The 19,397-nt window shown below is 38.3% G+C and overlaps 1 protein-coding gene across 1 annotated transcript; it reads left to right on the top strand.

The window, feature by feature from the left end:
* On the top strand, window positions 1–13,927 carry e2f2 (E2F transcription factor 2). The gene is made up of 7 exons (XM_086094985.1): window positions 1–648; window positions 7,504–7,591; window positions 7,671–7,890; window positions 8,888–9,049; window positions 9,134–9,248; window positions 10,614–10,779; window positions 12,092–13,927. Exons 1-7 carry the CDS (start codon window positions 400–402, stop codon window positions 12,367–12,369), a joined length of 1,278 nt encoding a protein of 425 aa, XP_085951111.1. The 5' UTR covers window positions 1–399; the 3' UTR covers window positions 12,370–13,927.
* Window positions 13,928–19,397: the final 5,470 nt, after the last annotated feature.

Below are 19,397 nucleotides of genomic sequence, written 5' to 3'. Positions count from 1 at the left end.
TCACGCACAGAAGGGGTGAAACAAAAAAAGAAAAAAGCCGGAAGCACTCCGCCGAACCCTCGGTGGTCTTTTGTGCGAGCCCGTGGACATTTTAAACACACTTTGGTGAACTTCTTGTACGTTTTAAGCCATGTTTTGTGGATTGCGAGGAGTTATTTGTGTGTAGTTTTTAAACAGGCGGCGTTCGCCTTTTTACTGACGTCACCACTCGGAACCAGCGCGTTGTTGTTTCTTCAATGTATACTTTGGATGCTATTAGACTTTTAGACCTCGAATAAAGTCTAAATCTAGATTATTTATTATTATTATTATTATTATTATTGTTGTTGTTGTTGTATTTCGGGTTTTGTTGGTTTCGTTTTGTTTTTGTTTTTTTAAACGGGTCCACTTTGCGGTACAATGATGCGCCTGCCCAAAGGCGTCTCCCCGGCGTCGGGGCTTCCGTGCAGCCAACCCAAGATGAAGCTCGTGGCCGGCGAGTTCTTCAGCACCGGCTTGTCCAGCCCGCCCCTGAACACGGTACCGGTGGGCTACTTCAGCCAGATCTGCCCCAACACCGCCGCGGCGGAACAAAGGGCACACAGCCTCTACTCGACCCCCCACGGACCCGACCAGAAGCCCATCAGATCGATCACCGGACGGCTGCCGGTAAGGAATCCAACAACAAACCCTGTTTTTGTGTGTGAGTGTGGGTGGAATAATGTGCCACTGGTATGCATGTTTTTATCGGCGTTGACGTGGGAAGACACAATAGAGTCAGTCAAACATATTAGAGACAATACATAACAGAGAAAATATGACAGTAAATGGTGGATCGATTCAATAACAGCCTTACAATACAGGACAAAATAGCAACATCAGTTCTTAGAAAAGTTCTTATTATTGGTGTTGGGTCCATATGGAACCATAGACATCACAATTCCAGATACATAACAGCAACTGTGTCCATTTATTATTATTGTTCTTGTTATTATTGGTATTAGTTGTGTATTATTTTTTACTTTTTAGGTAGTCTGAATTGATACCGAAATATCCATACTGTGCTATACCAACTTTCTTAAATACAGGACTAAGTATTGCCAAATTATTTCCCAAGAAAGAATGTTGACATTTGAACTTAAAAAAAGAAGAAGCTGATTTCGTAATAATAATTTGTAGGGATGCGCTGCTCGCCGTTATCGGGTATTGGTGTACATTTTCGTACTTGTAAAAATTCTCTCATGTCAGCTGTGTGCTTGTGGAGATATGTTAACGAGACTGCAAATTTTGCTCGGTAATATAGATTAGGAACTCCCCGGGCGGCGACGGAGCGGAGGGGGCCGCCCCGCGAGTTGCCGTGGCGGCCGCCATCGTAACGTAAAAATGTAGTTTCAGTTGGTTATCGTTTCCTTTAAAAGCATTTTCGTGTTTACTTTACTTTGTTAACAAAAATGGTTTATTTTCTATTTTAGTTTGAGTTATTTTGCTGTCTTTAATAAACACGATCTCTCGTAATTTAATGTCGGCGATACCAGACTTGCTATCATATCATTCAGGAAATATCAGACATCGTCCATGCACTAGTCGGCGTTTGAGTCCCTTTTTTTTCTCCTTTTTTTAGTGATGACACTCGTATGACAGCTGCCTTGCTCGTCTGCCTTTGTAACCTGTTCACCACAGGAGGGAAGGCGCAGGGTCAAAAGGTCATCATGGACAACTGTTGTGACAAACACAACTCAAGTGCGAAATAAAGTCCGATGTGAACTGCATTGCCCCCCACCAACAATGCCCCGTACCAGCTGTCGTTTGCCAAATTGGGCCAAATGTAAAGGTTAAGGGGGCGACACGGTGGTTACCTCCAAATCTCGTACTGACCCGCCCCTCACACCCGGCTTGTCGTCGCTATTAGCCGCCGCAAGAGGATTAGCGTCGCCTAAGTACAGCGAGGGGGGGGGGGGGGGCACCTGCCCTCACAGACGATGCGTTCAGGTGTTCCATGTATGATGCAACCAGCAAATTATGTTTATTTTTATGGATTATGACTATGTATTTCTTGCATGGTAGCACCACTTTATAACTGAACCATAGTGGCCGATAGACTTGATTGTGCTGCCATCAGAAGTGGGCGGCGGCTTGCTGATAAGGATGCAATAGACTTGGAGTGTTTTTGCACTGATAGTAGTCTTTACCTCCCGCCCATGTGTGTGTGCACGTGTGTGTGTGTGTGTGTGTGTGTGTGTGTGTGTGTGTGTGTGTGTGTGTGTGTGTGTGTGTGTGTGTGTGTGTGTGTGTGTGTGTGTCTGTGTCTGTGTGTGTGTGTGTGTATACGGTGTGTGGCGTGCTATTGTATGTGTCCATGTCATATGTTAAACGAAGTGTGCAATGAGTATGAAAATGTCAACACGATTATTGTGACCAAAATGGTCGTGGATGGTTATCATTTTTGTCACAATATTGTTCAAATGAACTGAATATGAAAAAAAAAAAAGCCATACATCATTCCACACAGTTAGTTTTTTTTTTTGAAAAATCTGAATAAATAACATAAAGCCAAAAAGATTTGTAATTGCCTTTAGATGAGCGGCACAATGATTAATTGGCAACTAATCGATCGAATATGTCAAACGATTGATCACCTAAAATTGTCCGAATCCTCAGAATTTTAGCTTCTCAACAGTATATTTTCTCAGATATTTATGAAAGCAGACATTGTGTTGAATCAAAATAAAAGCTTTTCTAAACATCTGCTTTTACTTTGGAAAACAATGATTGACATTTTTGCCTATTTTATGCCACGTTATGGACCAAGCCAGTATCAGAATTATATATATATTTTTAAATGTTAGTGCATTTTCTGTATTGTCAATTTGAAAATAAATAAATAAATCAGTGGATTTATCGATTATTAAAATAATCGTTAGTTGCAATTAGGCATGCGCCGAATCTAGAATCGAATCGAATATTCTATTCTTAAATCTAATGTTCTGACAGAATGGATAACCATGAGCAAAAATATCACGGTATTAAAATTACAGCTCTGAAATTATTATTATTATTATGATTTTATATTTGGGTATATAAAGACAGCGTTTTTTTATTTTACATTAAACACAATATATTTTATTCTTAAACAAAGAATAGAGTATTTGGTACAAAATAAATAAATAAATAAAGATGTATTACTTTTGTTAAGTGATGCGAGACACACAAGCTTACCCCCCCCCCCCCCCCCCCACCACTGCTGTAATTGTTGCAACATAGTCTGTTGTTCAATTCCTCTTTGGCTTGATGTCCTCATGTGACGCGGTGACTTGACCACCGTGCCCGGAATGTTCCAAGTCACCTTATACAACTTAACGGCAAGTTTGAAACCAAAAGCTTATAGAAAGTAAAAGGACTTAGTCGAGTTGTAATGTGTGACGAAAGCTCCATTTTAATCACCCTTGTTGTAGTAAAAGGCAATCTCTTTAGTGCCCTGTTGATAGTGGTGCCGATATAAAAAAAAATAATAATAAAAAAAACCTTTGTGTGAAGTCCGCCACGTTCTTTTTCACTTTCACATTTGACACTTGCTCCTTCCTTACTGTAAACTGAATGGAACAGACACACACAAAAATCAAAAAGGTTTATAGGGTGAGTTGAACATGTAGTTAAGCGCCGCTAAAAATGAGCACAAAACGTCTGACTCTTTTGGAAAAGAAAACAAATTGCAGATGTATTTGGCTATGCAGCCATTGTTGTCCTTATACTATGACTACAAGGGTGTGGTCGTCGGGCGGGGGTTTGTGTACCAAAGCGTAGTTCTGTTGCGGGCTTACTGTAACTTGCCCTCGGCTCGGATGGAATCTGGAGTCATATACAAGCCTGACAGGAAAGGTTTGCCGCCGGTGCTGGCAATGTTTCACGAGATGTCTTCAATTGTCACTCCGTAGTTAAAAAATAAATAAATAAATAAATAAAACTTTGATATACCATATAAAAGTTGTTGCTAAAATGTCTTAAAAGATTGTGATTTATAATTGAAGCCATATGGCTCACTCCTTGTGGTCACATTTAATAAACTGAAGTGCAGTGCTGTTGATCAAAATATATATCTCCGGCTTGCTTGCCTGTTGGAGGATCCCCTTCTACGGACTGTAAGGAATCCACGTGCTGGAATGCTGTTTGCACAAAACGGTGGACTCGCCAGAAAAAATCCCTTGCGCACACGGTCGACCCCCACCCTGAGGCCATTTAGCTACTGGCTAAAACAACGCAGGACAACATCACCCAGATACTTATCAACTAAATGCTGGTGTGTGGTGAACTTGAAAAGTAACATTTTCTAAGTCTCACCTGTCTCGCAAGAGAAATGAACCATTTTATTTTTATTTGAGAAGAAAACTCATAAATTTACTAGAAATAAACTAACAGATTTGCGAGAAAAAACTTGGACACTTGCGAGAAAAAAAGTCACAGATTTACGAGAAGAAAATACTCAAATATTTGTGACCTTATGAAGTGGCAAATTTGTGAGAAAAAAATAAAATGTACTAGAAATAAATTTGCAGATTTGCGAGAAAAAAAGTGACAAATTTACGAGAAAAAAATACTCAAATATTTGTGACATTATAGAGTAGAGTGGCAAATTTGTGAGAAAAAAATCTCATTAATTTACTAGAAATAAACTCGAAAAAAGTCACAAATTTACGAGGAAAATACTCAAATATTGGTGGCATTATAAAGTGGCAGATTTGTGGAAAAAAAGTAACTTGCAAGAAATCGCGAGAATTTTTTTTCACAAATTTATAAGAAGTAAATACTCAAATATTTATGACATTCTAAAGTGGCAAATTTGTGAGAAAAAAATCTCACAAATTTACTAGAAATTAACTAGCAGATTTGCAAGAATAAAAACTCAGACACTTGCGATAAAAAGTCACAAATTTACGAGAAGAAAATACTCGGACACTTACGAGAAAAAGTCACAAATTTACAAGAAGAAAATACTCAAATATTTGTGACATTATAAAGTGGCAAATTTGTGAGAAACCCCCCCTCAAATTTACTAGATTTGCGAGAAAAAAACCTTAGACACTTGCAAGAAATTTGCCACTTTATAATGTCCCAAATATTTGAGGATTTTCTTCTCATAAATTTGTTTTTTTTCTCGCAAATTTCTGAGTTTTTTCTCTCGCGAATCAGCTAGTTTATTTCTAGTAAATTTGTGATTTTTTTTCCTCACAAATTTGCCACTTTATAATGTTGCAAATATTAAAAACAATTCTCATACATTTGTGAGTTTTTTTTCTCAGACGATTAACCCCCTAAAATAACGAATATTTATACGTGGCCCTAGTACGCCATCGTAATTTTGAAACGGAGCCAAAACTCAACTTTTTTTGCTCTTAAAGCTCTTGTAAGACATTTCTTTGATGAGCTCATTGTAAAAATAGATATTAACAGCCAGCATTTTGTTTCAATGCAGTTTCTTGTCCTTTATATGTCTATTTTTTACTACATTAGCCCCCATTGCTTACGGCACATTTTGTATAGCTCCAGATGTCGCTGGCTAACAGGTGGACATGTCGCGCTTTAGCACGCTAGCACAATGGCGGCTTTCACGTCCAACACGATTCGGCACATTTCGCGTGCCGGAGATTGCCAGCTGTCTCGGATAATTAGCCACAAGTAGCTTCTTGGGCTTATCGGAGGAGTGTAGAGTTGTCAAGTTTTTACAGAAGCAAGCGAGAACATCAAAAGGTGAGACGCTAAACGTTGGCAGGCAGCTTGTGGCGTCGTCGCCTCCAGTAGTCTCTCGGCTGTGTTCCAAAAAAAAGTTTTGGCCTTCTATCAACGATTGTTCCAAACACACTTTCAAGGTTAACGTGCAATGTTTAATGCCAATGTATAACCTGTCATGCAGGTTTGATAGCTACGGCACGGCCATTTATTGAGCCAAGGCACACATGAGACGAATGTCACACCAACCATCCAACGAGAATATCACCAAAAAGCATGAATGGACATGTTTGAAGTTTAATGCATCGTTAATATTTATGAAAAAATATATATTTGTATTTTAATTAATCATTTTCAGACAAATTTAGTGAAATTGATAATTTCCCAAAGGCACCTTTGATTGTACCTGATTTGGGAAACACTGAACTAAGAAGTGCAGATGAAGTCCACAACGAAAAGACAAACATTTTAATTCTGATGTAAAAAATTTCGACTTTTAGATTTTCATTTATGACCTTTTCTCCCATAACATAATCACTATGGCGATCAAGATGGCAGAGAATTTTATTTATTTATGCATTATTAGACAAGGCTATGGCCTCACTAAATGAAGCTTCTCCCTTCACTTCAATATAGTCCCCAGGCATGGCTTTGACCTGAGCACAAAAAAGCGAATCAATGAGTGTTCCCAAATTGATGATAGATTGCCAAAACAACACTTTTTTTCCAACAAAAATAAAGAAAATAAATATATATATATATATATATATATATATATATAATATATATATTATTATCTTTTTTAGCTTTTTTCCCCATAAAATTGATCACTTATTCTTGTAACGTTGCAAAAAAAATCTCTATACCTTACAAACGTTCTTATTAAATGACCCTTTTATTCTCACAGAATTGTGTTTCTTTTTTATTTAATGTTGCACAATTTTTTTTAACTCAAAAAACTAACTTTTCTTTCAGTCTTAACCTTTTTTCCCGTAACTTGATGACGGTCGCCATAAAACCTTTTTTTTTTCTTCTTCTTTTCTTATAAACTTAGTGTTTTTTTCTTGTGGCATTGAGAATTCATTCTCGGAAAATATTCTTATTAGTAAGACTTTTTCTCAATTTTTTTTCTTGTAATCTTACATCGTTTTTAGACTTTGACTTTTTTTTGTAGTAAGAGTATGACTATAATAAAAAATAAAAAAACACGTTTAATTTTCCTCATAATGTTAAGAATTTTTTATGCACTTGAACCACTTTTCTAGAACAAAATACTTCATTATGAATTTATTTAGATTTTTTTTGTGTATCAATGAGACTTTCATTTTATAAACGTTTCTCTTATACACGTTCTTGTTTGTTTTCCCAAGTTGATATTTGCAACGTGTTGAACTGTAAGAAGAAATCTGTATGAGAGGGCTTTTAGGGGGAGGGTCGCCTCTACTGAGGACTTGCGGCGTTGTGCAGGCAAGTGAGTTGAGATGATTAGCCCCCCCCCCCCCCCCCCCCCCCCCTCCGCCCCCCGTCCAAGCAGCCCCTCTTGAATTGCTTGGTAAAGTGTGAGTAGATGCTTTGTTTCTGCGCTTGAGGGCTGTTGGCACGTTTATGACGGGCCTCTCTTGCCCTGCATGGTGACACGCTTTTTACGATTGAACGCTGAACTTGTGCTCATTCAAAGTCAGTGGGGGTTAATGTACAGGAAGGCCCTTCACTACGTAGTACGCCGCAGACTCGAATGGAATGTTTCTGCTTTTGTCTTGCGTATTCTTATGTGCATCTTAAAGTCGCCTCGTTGTTCTTTAGGCTAAAAGGAAGTTGGATCTTGAAGACCCAGTTTTCCTCCCCGAGTTCCGCACCCCAAAAGGCAAAGGCATTGCGGCAAGTCCAAGAAGTAAGAACGCAACTTAAATTAAAAAAAAATAATAATAATTCCTTGTAGGGATGCTACAGATGATTTGCTTTTTTTTTAGCCCCGAAGTCGCCAGGCGAGCGAACGAGGTACGACACCTCGCTGGGTCTGCTGACCAAGAAGTTTGTGGGCCTCATTGCCGAGTCCCCGGATGGCGTCCTGGATCTGAACTGGGCCACGGAGGTGCTGGAGGTCCAAAAGAGGAGGATCTATGACATCACAAATGTCTTGGAGGGAGTCCAGCTCATTCGCAAAAAGTCAAAGAACAACATCCAGTGGCTGTAAGTTAAGTCCTCTTCCCGTGCATTTTTTAACATGCACAAGCAGTTAAATAATATTATTTATTGCTTTAAACATTGTCAGATTTATATGTTTTGATTTTATATTGATTTATCCCGAACAAGTACAATAAAAATAATCAAGGAAACTCATACAAGGTGTATGTTAAACTTACCGCATGCTAAAATAAAGGCAAATGAACCATGAGTTAATATTAAAGACAGTTTATCGATTTGTAACCAATTTCAAGCTATTCAAGGTTCAAAATAATCACAAAATTCAGCATAGTCCAATTTTTTAGTTTTCACATAAAAAAAAGTCCCCATAATTCCACATTTTCCACAAGAAAATGAAACGGTAGCAATTCTTTGTCGCCACCTACTGTTTAGGAGTGTGTCTAGACAGCATTCTGAGGCTTTTAAAATTAAATGAAGGTCATTTGCCTAAAATGGGTCGTGACCCTGGATTCAAGCTTGTAATTTTCTAATTTAAAAAAAATCCCAGTTTACTCATAATTTCACATAAATAAATAAAAAAGACATTCAACAAAAACATTTCTCTCATCTTTTAGATTTAGATTTAAAACTGTTCAGCTCATTCAGGAGACCTTGGAAACTTGAGTCAAATAATTTTCCATGTCTCATATGTTGACCTCCTCCAGTCGCATTTCTCTTTCAAGCCCCTCCAACTTGAAACTAATTCAATAAATATGCCTATGTCGCCATTTATTTATCATATTCATAAAATTCCCGCATTTTCACAATATAAATTTCTTGACTGATTCAAACCATTCCAACTTGAAACTGTTCATCGCATGGAACTATTTTCATATCTCTGAAATGCTCACATTTTCAGCCCCCCCCCCCCCCCCCCATTGCCCCACCCACCCCGTGTGCCGTTCTGACGTACGCTTTCAATCAGGCATGTTTTTTTTCGCAACTTCCACGGCACCGCCGTATTTTTTGAAGTGGAAACAACTCAATTGTGTTCTTCTCGCAGGGTCGGCAACGTGTTCGAAGGCGCCCCCAGCAGAGGAGACAAGGCCCGAGTGTTGCAGAAAGAGCTCGGAGACCTGGAGCGAGCCGAGCGATCGCTGGACGAGCTCATCCACTCCAGCAGCGCGCAACTCAAACAGCTCACCGAGCACAAAGACAACCAAAAATATCCTTCTCGTCATGACAAAACTCTCTTTTTTTTGGGAGTATCTTCTTTGACTGCCGTTGACCCTTAACCCGACATTTTCACGCTGGGCTACGTGACGTATCAAGACATCCGCTCCATCGGCAGCTTCCGAGAGGAGACGGTGATCGCCGTCAAGGCTCCCTCCGAGACCAAGCTGCAAGTGCCCGACACGGCGGCGGTGAGGACGCGTCTTTTGTTTGACTCTTTACGATAGATGGTTGTTTTAGTGACGATTTTTTTTCCACTGGAAACCGCAATATTGACTTTTTGAATAATTAAATTTTTTATTGTATTTTTTTTTAACTCATTCACTGCCATTGACGGCAATAGACGTCAAAAATTAATTTGAACTATTTCTAATAGTTTAACATTTGTTTCCGCTTTTGTTAACAAGCGTATGAAAACCTAGGAAAAAAATGTATTGTACATTTACAACAGATATAAAATTTGTGATTAATCGTGAGTTAACTATTGAAGTCATGCAGTTAATTACCATCAAAAATTTAAATCGCCTGACACGATTTAAAAATAAATAAAAATAAAAGATTATTAAAAATTAGGGACGTCAGGCAATGAATTTTTTTAATCGTAATTAATCGCATGGCTTCACTAGTTAATTCACTATTAATCACAAATTTTACATCTGTTCTAAATGTATAATAAAAAAAAGTCTAGGTTTTCATGCTCTTGTTAACAAAAGTGGAAAAAAATGTTAAACTAATCGAAATAGTTCAAATGAATTTTTGACGTCTATAGCCGTCAATGGCAGTGAATGAGTTAAGTACACTTCAGTGAAAGTCCATCCATCCATCCATTTTCCGAACCGCTTATTATGAAACTCTACATCCCACTGTGTACTTCTTTGATACAGATGACTATTTCCCCCCAAAAAATGTCAATCACTAGTCAGGTTTTCATCCACCCATTTTTATTCGAATTTTCAAGAAATGTGAAAATAAACCTGAATGGAAACGCAAAAAATTAGAAAAAGGGCCCAGAATTCACCAAGAAAAAAAAAACGCTTGGAGGGCGTGGATTTTGAAGGAAAATGCAAATATTGGCATGGAAAACAGGTTTTACGAAGAAACACGTAGCACGTTTTGGATATTACATCACACGTACGTTTGTAGTCCCAAAGCAATGGTGGACGATAAAGTAAGGTACGTTAAGGGAGGCGACAAAACAGAAATCCTTTTGGAAATAATTAAAGAAGCGAATATTAATGCAATTTTTTATGGAAAGCAGCAAAGAAACGCTACGGTTTATCAAGAATTACAAAAGCAAACTCATACGACGTCGCACGGCGCTTCCTGTTCTTCTTCTTCTTTTAAATTACTGGTGGATCACATCTCTATGGTGTATACCGCCACCTACAGCGGCGGAGTCCCCTCTCAATATTCGCAAAAGAAGAACAGATAAAAACGGGCATAAGCCGCATTTCGGTTTTGCGCATTTTCAGTAAATTTGCTTAAAATTCAAAACAATTGGATGGAAAGCTGACTAATGACTAACAGACTTCTTTTTTTTCTTTTTTTTTTGTCAGGGTTCATTACAGATCTATCTGAAGAGTAAGAACGGTCCCATAGAAGTGTACCTGTGTCCGGACGAGTGCTTGGAAGACACTAGTTCGGTTAAAAGCTCGGTCACACCAGAAAAGCCCACAGCAACACCCGTGAGCCTCAGCAGCGTCAAAGAAGAGCCTGTTGAAGGTAAGTTTGGATTTTTTCCTGGTGGAGCTGTGCGATACTTGAGATTTTGGTATCGATCGATACCAAGTAAATACTGGTGCCAATATTGCCGATACCAATATGAAATATTATGGTATTTTAAATCATGTGTCCTCTTAAATAACTTGTTTTTTCAAATTAAAATTTCTTCTTAACTTCTTAACTCATTAACTGCCATTGACGGCTATGAACGTCAAAAATTCATTTGAACTATTTTTATTAGTTTAACATTTTTTTCCACTTTTGTTAACAAGAGTATGAAAACCTAGATTTTTTTTATGGTACATTTAGAACAGATATACAATTTGTGATTAATTGTGAGTTAACTAGTGAAGTCAGGCAATTAATTACGCTAAAAAAAAATTATCGCCTGATGCCCCTAATTTTTAATAATCTTTTTTTTTAATCGCGTCAGGAGGTTAAAATTTTGAATTGTAATTAATCGCATGACTGCAATAGTAAACTCGCAATTAATCAAACATTTTATATCTGTTCTAAATGAACAATAAAAAAAATCGACGTTTTCATACTCTTGTTTACAAAGGTGGAAAAAATGTTAAACTACTAGACATGCCATAAAAAATATCCTCAACGGAAAAATACCAGGGAAGCCAAAATAAATACTCATGTTAGTATCAATTTTATCAATACTTGGATCGACCTGCACAGCCCTATTTCCTGGTTCAGGGTTAGACATATCTTAGGTTTCAAATTAGGATCATAAACCTGGATTGGGGTTTTAAATTAGGGTTTCAATTCAGTTTCCAAACATATATATATAATGATTCCACATCTACAATGTACAAAAAATATGCAGTGGCGCCTTGACTTACAAGTTTCACTCATTCAGTAACCAGGCTTGCAACTCAAAACACTTACTTACACTTACTCACTTGTATATCACTAATCATCTTACCCTTTTAGAATGAATGGAAATGTTGTTAATCCTCTCCAGCCTCGTAAAACGGCAACAAAAAGAAAAATAGCACTCTATATTATAGTACATAAAAACAGTAAAAACATAGAGAATGTAAAGAGCCTTCTGATGTGCCTACCTTGGCCACCAGGGGGCAACATTATACAGGCATACGAATATACACAGAGAGGACAAGATCACAACTACTTAGTAAGCTGCATTTATATTGATCTTTTTTTTTCGCAATATTTCAACTCAAACACAAAAACGCCTAAATTGAGGTACCACTGCAATTCCAGACTTAAATGTCAGATTCCTAAATATTACCACACAACAGTTTAGATCTTTATTTTTATTATTCCCGCAAAACAAACGCAGCGAGCATGTCCACAGCGGCTGCTCCGACCTCCTCTTCCTCGTCTTCCTCCTCTCTGCTGGACGTGGAGCGTCTTCTGGGTTTGCCCCCCAGCTTGCTGCAGATGACCGAGGACCAGCTGCCCGGCGCGTCCTTCCCCGCCGACCCCAGCGAAGGCGGCGGCTCCCCCTTCGTCAGCTTCTCCCCGCATCTGGACCACAGCGACTACCTGTGGAGCCTGGAGAACGGCGAGGGCGTGTCCGACTTCTTCAACGCGTACGACCTCAATGATCTTTTGTAAAGTTGATGTGACATTTGGAAAAAGAGGACAATAATGAAGCCATGTTGTTAGCCCGGCCCCTTCAAAAAGTGTTGTTGACATAAATTGATCCGTTTGCGGGTTAGTCCTGATAATAATCACGCAAAAGGCGAGAAATGTACGTTTCACGGAAAGACCAAAATATTAGGTACTCGTCTAAGATTCGGCTAGGGAACCATTTCAGTGTTACAAATCATCTATGGTCATATTAAATATCCAGTAAATGTTATTATTTAGCAACGTGAGGATTTGTGGGTTATTGACACTTAAAAAAAAAAAAATCCTCTGAAATTGAATTTGTCATTTTTAACTTGCTCTTCTTGCTAACCATATATGGACCCCAGGTGATGCCAAAATTAAATATAAAGCCAATTAAAAGAAGAAAATTTGACCGAAAATGTGAAAAAAAACTATATATATTAAATTGTTTGAATTTAAAGATCTTATTGAAAGACATAAATATGTAATTAAACTTTTGCATTTAAAAAAAATAAAATGTAATAAAAAAAAAAAGGACATTTAATTAGTATTTCTCTAATTTCTAATTAGTGAATGGACAATTTCAAAAATTATTTCACACTTTAATTCGGTTATATACGAAGCATCTATTTAATTGGCTTTATTTCGATCTAATTTTAGCGTCAAAACACCACTGCTGTTGTTTAATATTATTACAAAAATATGTCCTCAAAGGATCTGTCAATCGTTCCATATAGGTGACAAAACAGAGAGCGGGTAATTATAGCGCGTTTAACTCAGGAATTATATCTCGCCCTTTGATTTGCCCGAACAAGTCTTGCCAGTCTTTGGCCCGCAGGGGGCAGCATTGTTTTTGCTTTAATTGCCCTTTGTAAAGCTTTACAGGTTTGAATCACTGGAAAGCTAAAGCCATAGTACAGCACTGAACACTCCAAAACAAAAAAAAACTGGTCATTTACAGTCGTTTATTAGCAATGTGAAGTATTTTCAACTCGTTTTTTGGAAGGTGCTCAAGTCTAATTAACGCCAAGAGGATCAGCTACTCGTTTATTTGGAAGCTTTGATTCCAAATGAGCTTGCAATGCATGTGGACAAACGAATGCACAATCGCTTTTGTATTTCTGAGGAAGCCGTTTTATGTTCCTCTGCATTCAAATGTGTGTTTATTTTCCTCCACTATTTGTAAATGTAATATTTCATATGATGTGATTGCTATTGTTTGGGCTTTTAGAAATAAGCTAACTGTCCTGTCCTAACAAAACTTGAAATTGTGTGTTTGGGGTGTGATATATTTTTATTTTTTTATATTTTGTCAGCATTGGAAATAGGTCTTATACAATGTGTGCCCGAGTGATTTTGTTTTATTTGAAATTTTTTACGATGTAGATTCTGAGAATTTGTAGTAATTTCAATCAGCATTATTGTTTTTGTTTCTGGTATTTGTACATAGGCGATTTTGTATTTATACCTATTTTTGCTGGTTTGATTTGATATAGACGCATTTTTTTTTGTATGACATGCAGCACTTAATATTTTTGTAATATTGTGTGTGTGTGTTGAAAACATGAAAATAAATAATGATGCCATTACATCTTGTAGTTAATGTTGCCAAACATGGTGTCACATCTTTTGGTATGTACAGTACTTCCCATTTTAAAAAGGGGGGGGGGGGGCTTGCACTAAAGACCCCTAAAACTTTTCATCTAAAGAGGCGTGACATTGAGAGAAAAGGTGGACATGAAGGCTTAACGATGAACCCACTCGGCTGGGTGGACAATGGTTCTCGGCAACTTAACATACCAACAAAAGTCCGAGGGCACCCCAAAAGGTCAGGGGTCACTGGGTCACTGATGATGGCTTTTCGAATGTATTTGGTAAGTGCAAATATAAGAAGACAAGATTAAGACTATACATCAATATTTCAAAGTGGGTTGGTTTGTATGTTAGCATATTAGTATTCGTATGTTAGCAATATATTGTTTTTAGCATTTAGCCTACGGCTTTACCAATTAATATGTTCGAGCAACTTTATCAAGACGTTCGAACGACATAGCCCAGTCAAAACTATTTACTCCACATTGGCAGTTCCAATGCTTCCATACTATCCAAATTTTTTTTTTTTAGTATGTGTTTTGATGCTAGCAAGATATCGGCAAATGGAACTCCACCATTAGAGATTTGGGGGCGGGACTACAGCTAAATTATGATTTAATAGCCAAAAGCTACGCAAAAACTTGACAAATATATCAGTGTTTTCAAAAACACTTAACAGCATCTGATTTGTGCAAACGTTGACTACTGTCTGTTTACAGCTGAACCAACATCAGGTGCCTATTAGCGCTAGGTGTCTTATTAGCCTACGCTGCACAACTTTGGTTAACAGCAGGCCATAAAATGCGTCGCACACACATACAGCGTCCATCGCAGCAGACTTTCTAAGGTCTTAAATTGCCGATGCCTAAACGTGCCTTTGTGTGCTTGCATGGCAGGAGGTCATCAGTTAGCTGCAACATAATGATGGGGCTGTTATTTAAATGATGGGTCCAGGCTTTCTCCGGTGAAAGAAGCTCAGAATGACATTTTCAGACTATTCATAAGTGGCTTAACCACTCGTAATGACACATTGAATAAGAGTGATGTCATGAGTAACGTAGCACAACGGTTGCGAAATCATTGGACGGCGCAGCTCTTTTTGATTCTGCCAAATCCATATGAATGAAATATGAGTCACTGTGTCTCATCCTGCTGTGGCGGGTCAGAAATGGTGAAAAACATTTGAGTACGCTATAGTTCCACAACTGAGCACTATACATAGGTCAGTCTTTGCACATGCTTTCAGCATTTATCTTCAAATATGTACAATGTAGTCAGAAATGTGTCAGGCCCTAGCCTTGTCTAATGAAAAAAAGTGCTTTGGCACTATCTTGGTGCATCCATAGGCATTTACAAAACCCTTTTTCTAGCCATTTTTAATTAGACACAGGTAGCAGGGGTTCACTGTACTTGTTGATGGTGACTGACATGCGGACTGGCCAACTGAATAGTCACTCATTCAGACGACCAATGACGTATAACGTCTACACGTGTAAGTCTACATGTTGTCCGTAATCACATCTCGCTGCATTTTATGACTCACAAACAGGTTAGACAATTTGAAACCATTTGTTGGGTTGACTTTTTGTCCCCACGCACCACCCAGAAGCTGTCTGCTGAGTCAGCGAATCACAAGCATTCTGAAAACGGTCCAACCTAGTTGACAGTCTGTTTTTAACAGGTTTCAAGTCCTGCTTGCAGAGTGCTAAAAAAAATGATTCAAACCTGCTCCGATGTCCATTTCCTCCCATTCTCAGTCATGCATGCGGACCAGAAGAGAGGCCGCATTACTGTAAACCGGGTCTCCTCCTGCCTTGACGCCGCTTGTAAATTGATAACAGGACCTGGCGGGGCTGAGTCAACAAAGGGGAATGAAGAGAACGAATGGTTGGGGGGCGGGGGTGGGGGGGCAATGGTCGTCCTGTGGGCGGCTGGGAAGCTTGCTAATCTTTCAGGAAGATCTCTGCTGCTTTAGAGCAGTGATTTGCAAACTTTTTACACTTATGCATTAGTGTAATAGGCCCCAAGTGTTCTTCAAAAAATTGGTTTTATTCCTAAAAGGTACATTTAATATTTTCGTAAGCCATGGTGACATTTTACACAGCTTGAACATTAAAGCTTGAATACTGTGAAATAGAAAACTACTAAATAATGATTCAATTATATTGTAATGCACATGAAAGGTAAATTGTACATTGTACCGAAATAGATATTTGAATACAAACAGTCCCAAAAATTATATTGCTGTATTTAAAGGGGAAGATTTCAATTTTGAAAAAAAAAAGAAAAATACTATAGTGGAATAATCTATGAGAAAAGGAAAATCTGTCTCCTCTTTGCCCGATCTTCTCTTTGCTGAAAATGGCGGCGTATACACCACTGGAAACCAAGAACAGGGCATAAGACGAGCAAACTGCAGCAGTGCGCAGCGACCTCCGGCAGTTAAGACGATTCCAAAGCGACGTGGAATTAGCAACATTTCAACAAGTACGTTTATCCCCTCTTTTTGATTTCTAATGGATTGTATAATTAAAAAAAATACAGCTTCAAACTGACATTTACCATTTAATAAATGGTATTCCGAATAAGTCATATACCAATGTAACAGCCGTGGCTATCGTTGGGCAGTGCTAATGTTAGCTTAGCGCAGCTAGCACTGGTATTTTGTTGACGTGTGTGTCTATTTGCACTTCATAATCACATGGTATGAATAGCCATGTTTTAGAATGTTAGTGTGCATATCACAGAGACTAGTGAAGTGAGGCTATATTCAAATCTTGCTAGCAGTTTTAACTCTACACTTTGCCTTTAAGTGATTCTTTAGTATACCATTAGAGGGAGCCAGCGAGCCACTAGTAAACCACACTAAGGCTCGCCTTTTGGCAGGCACTGCTTCAAGTGAAAATGAAATGCTGATTGCGTAATTAGCAGGGAATGTTAGGAAACGGAGATCCATGATGCTTTTACCGTTTCTTCCACTCCCTTCTCTCAAATCTTGTTTTTCCTTTGCTCGTGATCTCGTCTGTATTCTGGTGCTTGGCCAGAGCAGACCGGTTCGTTGAGTTCGACAAAAGCTGCGAAGGCTGGAAGGGTGCACAAAAAGCTGGGAGGGCCTCTTTACAAGGGGCGGCAAAGAAACTGAAGGAGGGTATTGTCGGGACGTTGCAGGACTGCATGACATCAGCATGATGTATGCGGTCCGCATAATGCACATTATACGGACAAAAGTATGGCTTGAGCCAATTGTAATTTTTCCATCTTGCCAAGGCAATGTTTTCGATTCCATGGTAACAGAAAGACACTTGCAAGGGTCATGAAGGTGTGCTTGGAAGAGTTTGGTGTGGAAGAACTTCGCCCAATCAAACACTTTTGGGATGAGTGACCTTGAAACTGTAATTTTCTAATGAATGGCCAACATGGCTGACTCGACGACATGACTCTACTGTGTGTAATGACCATTTTTCATTTACACACAAATCAAACAACGTATGAAAGAACTTCCTTGTAAGTGAGCTCCAATTATATTAATATATATATTTTATTTTTATTTTTTTATTTTTAACTCTAATATTTTACATGTCATAATATAGCACATGGCCGACATGAGGCATGTTTGTGTTGGCTCACACATTAGGCGGTGTGTAAACAAATACAATGGCGCACATGCAGCGGCCTTTATTGCTAACTGGACAAGCGGCACAAGGAGGAGTTTGTCCATTCATATATATAAACACAGCACCAGTGTCGTTTTTTTTCTCCCTCCTTTTGGGACTAGTGTGTCTCGAAAGGGTTCCGTGACTTAAATGTGTGTGTGGTTTTTTTTTTTTTTTGCAACTTGAAAAGTTTTGTACTTGATGAAAACCAACCCGTGCGAAAGGACAATTTTTGGATTACAAAGGTAATCGTAATGTATGTGTGAAAGGTGATTCATTAATAATTTGAGTTTCTGAGTAAGCCCTAGTTGACGAAAAAGTCCTCCTGTATTTCCGCTTGATGCTACAAAACAGCAGCAAAACACAACTTTTTTTTTTGGTCAAAATGAAACTCCTCCACTCACTTCAACGTAGTTCCTAATTGGCATTGATGCCACAAGATGGTGGTAAAGCACTATTTTTGTCCAAATAAAGCTCATCAACTCACTTCAAGGTAGATCTTGAGCACTAACATACCACAAGGTGGCGGTAAAGCACTAGTCTTGTTTAAATGAAGCTCCTCAAATCAATTCAACATTGTTCATTTACAGCAAGATAATGGCAGAGTAATACAGCCACTGCTTTGACATGAGCACAAAAATAGTGAATTAGCCAATTTTTCAGCAAATAACAAGAGGGTTGGTTCGTGAAACATCTGGGAATAGGTGAATTCACAAATGTCAATCAAGAAATGTGGATGGCTTTTCTGTATTTTTGTTTTATTATTCTAACTTGCACAGCCTATTTGCAGGAATCATAAATACATAAGTTTATTTTTGTTGTTTGTGTTTTATGGTTAATACCCAAAAAGGGGGAGCTGCTAAATTTGACCCCGCCCCTCAATAAAACCACCCATCTGCACAATGTTGAGTATCAGTTGCCTCCCCCAGGGCAAACGTCCTGTGTTTTGAACACCGCCCTGCATGCAGGTGTTATGTTCTCCACACATCTCTACAACTTTACTCTTTTTTGGGGGGGTTTCTTTCATGGCATCACATGATCCTTTGAGGTCACCGAGGTGAGACAGACGAAGAAGAAGATGAGGCGCCAAGACGGAAGGGACTGATTACAGAGGTGTGCCTCATTCATCTTCTCCAGCGTCACAACTCGCTGGAGGTAAGATTGTACACCAACATGAGGCCAATAACCGAAAGGCCAACATTCTAGGGGGAATAAACGAGCAGTGCCCTCCAATTACTATGTTTTTCAGACTATAAGTCAAAGTGCAAGTTGCGTTTTTGGGGGGAAATTTATTTCTAAATGTTCCATTTTAAATGCTCATTCTTAAATCTAGTCCTCTCTTTAATTTTTTCCCACGTTTTTAGTAGAATTGTCACATTTAAAAAAAATTGGGGGGGATCAATCATGATTAATCACTTAATTTAAAAAGCTTTTTCTCAACATTTTTTGCCCGCCAAATGTGAAGAGCACCTGTTATGTGTTTTTTATTTATTTATTTATTTTTACATTTAATGTTATGAGGATGTCTTCCACATTTTTGTATCCACTGCACACTCTCATCCTCCTCTTTTTCTAATCTGTTAATTACTTGCATAATTTAAAATGAAAAAAAAGACCAGAATATTTTGACTAGAACAAACATTCTGTATGTCATACGCAATTTTTTTTTTTTTATTAAATGCTATACTTTTGTTTATTGCTCAAGCATAACCTGTGCCACTTTTAATGCAACCATCTGCTGTCAAACTAAAGGATTGTCTCATTGTGATTAATCTGCGTTAATAC

This window comes from Leptonotus elevatus, chromosome 14, assembly GCF_054856555.1.
Source record: "Leptonotus elevatus isolate MCC_2025b chromosome 14, RoL_Lele_1.0, whole genome shotgun sequence".
In the NCBI taxonomy this organism is placed as follows: domain Eukaryota; kingdom Metazoa; phylum Chordata; class Actinopteri; order Syngnathiformes; family Syngnathidae; genus Leptonotus; species Leptonotus elevatus.
Note: the sequence above shows the minus strand (reverse complement) of the source record. Positions and strands in the feature narration are given on the sequence as shown.

What these genes read in the sequence shown, in the direction of transcription:
- e2f2 (XM_086094985.1), top strand. Translation starts at nt 400, where the DNA reads ATGATGCGCCTGCCCAAAGGCGTCTCCCCGGCGTCGGGGCTTCCGTGC. An exon ending in AAGTGCCCGACACGGCGGCG is followed by an intron (nt 9,249 to 10,613) that starts GTGAGGACGCGT and finishes TTTTTTTGTCAG; the next exon opens with GGTTCATTACAGATCTATCT. An exon ending in CAAAGAAGAGCCTGTTGAAG is followed by an intron (nt 10,780 to 12,091) that starts GTAAGTTTGGAT and finishes AAACAAACGCAG; the next exon opens with CGAGCATGTCCACAGCGGCT.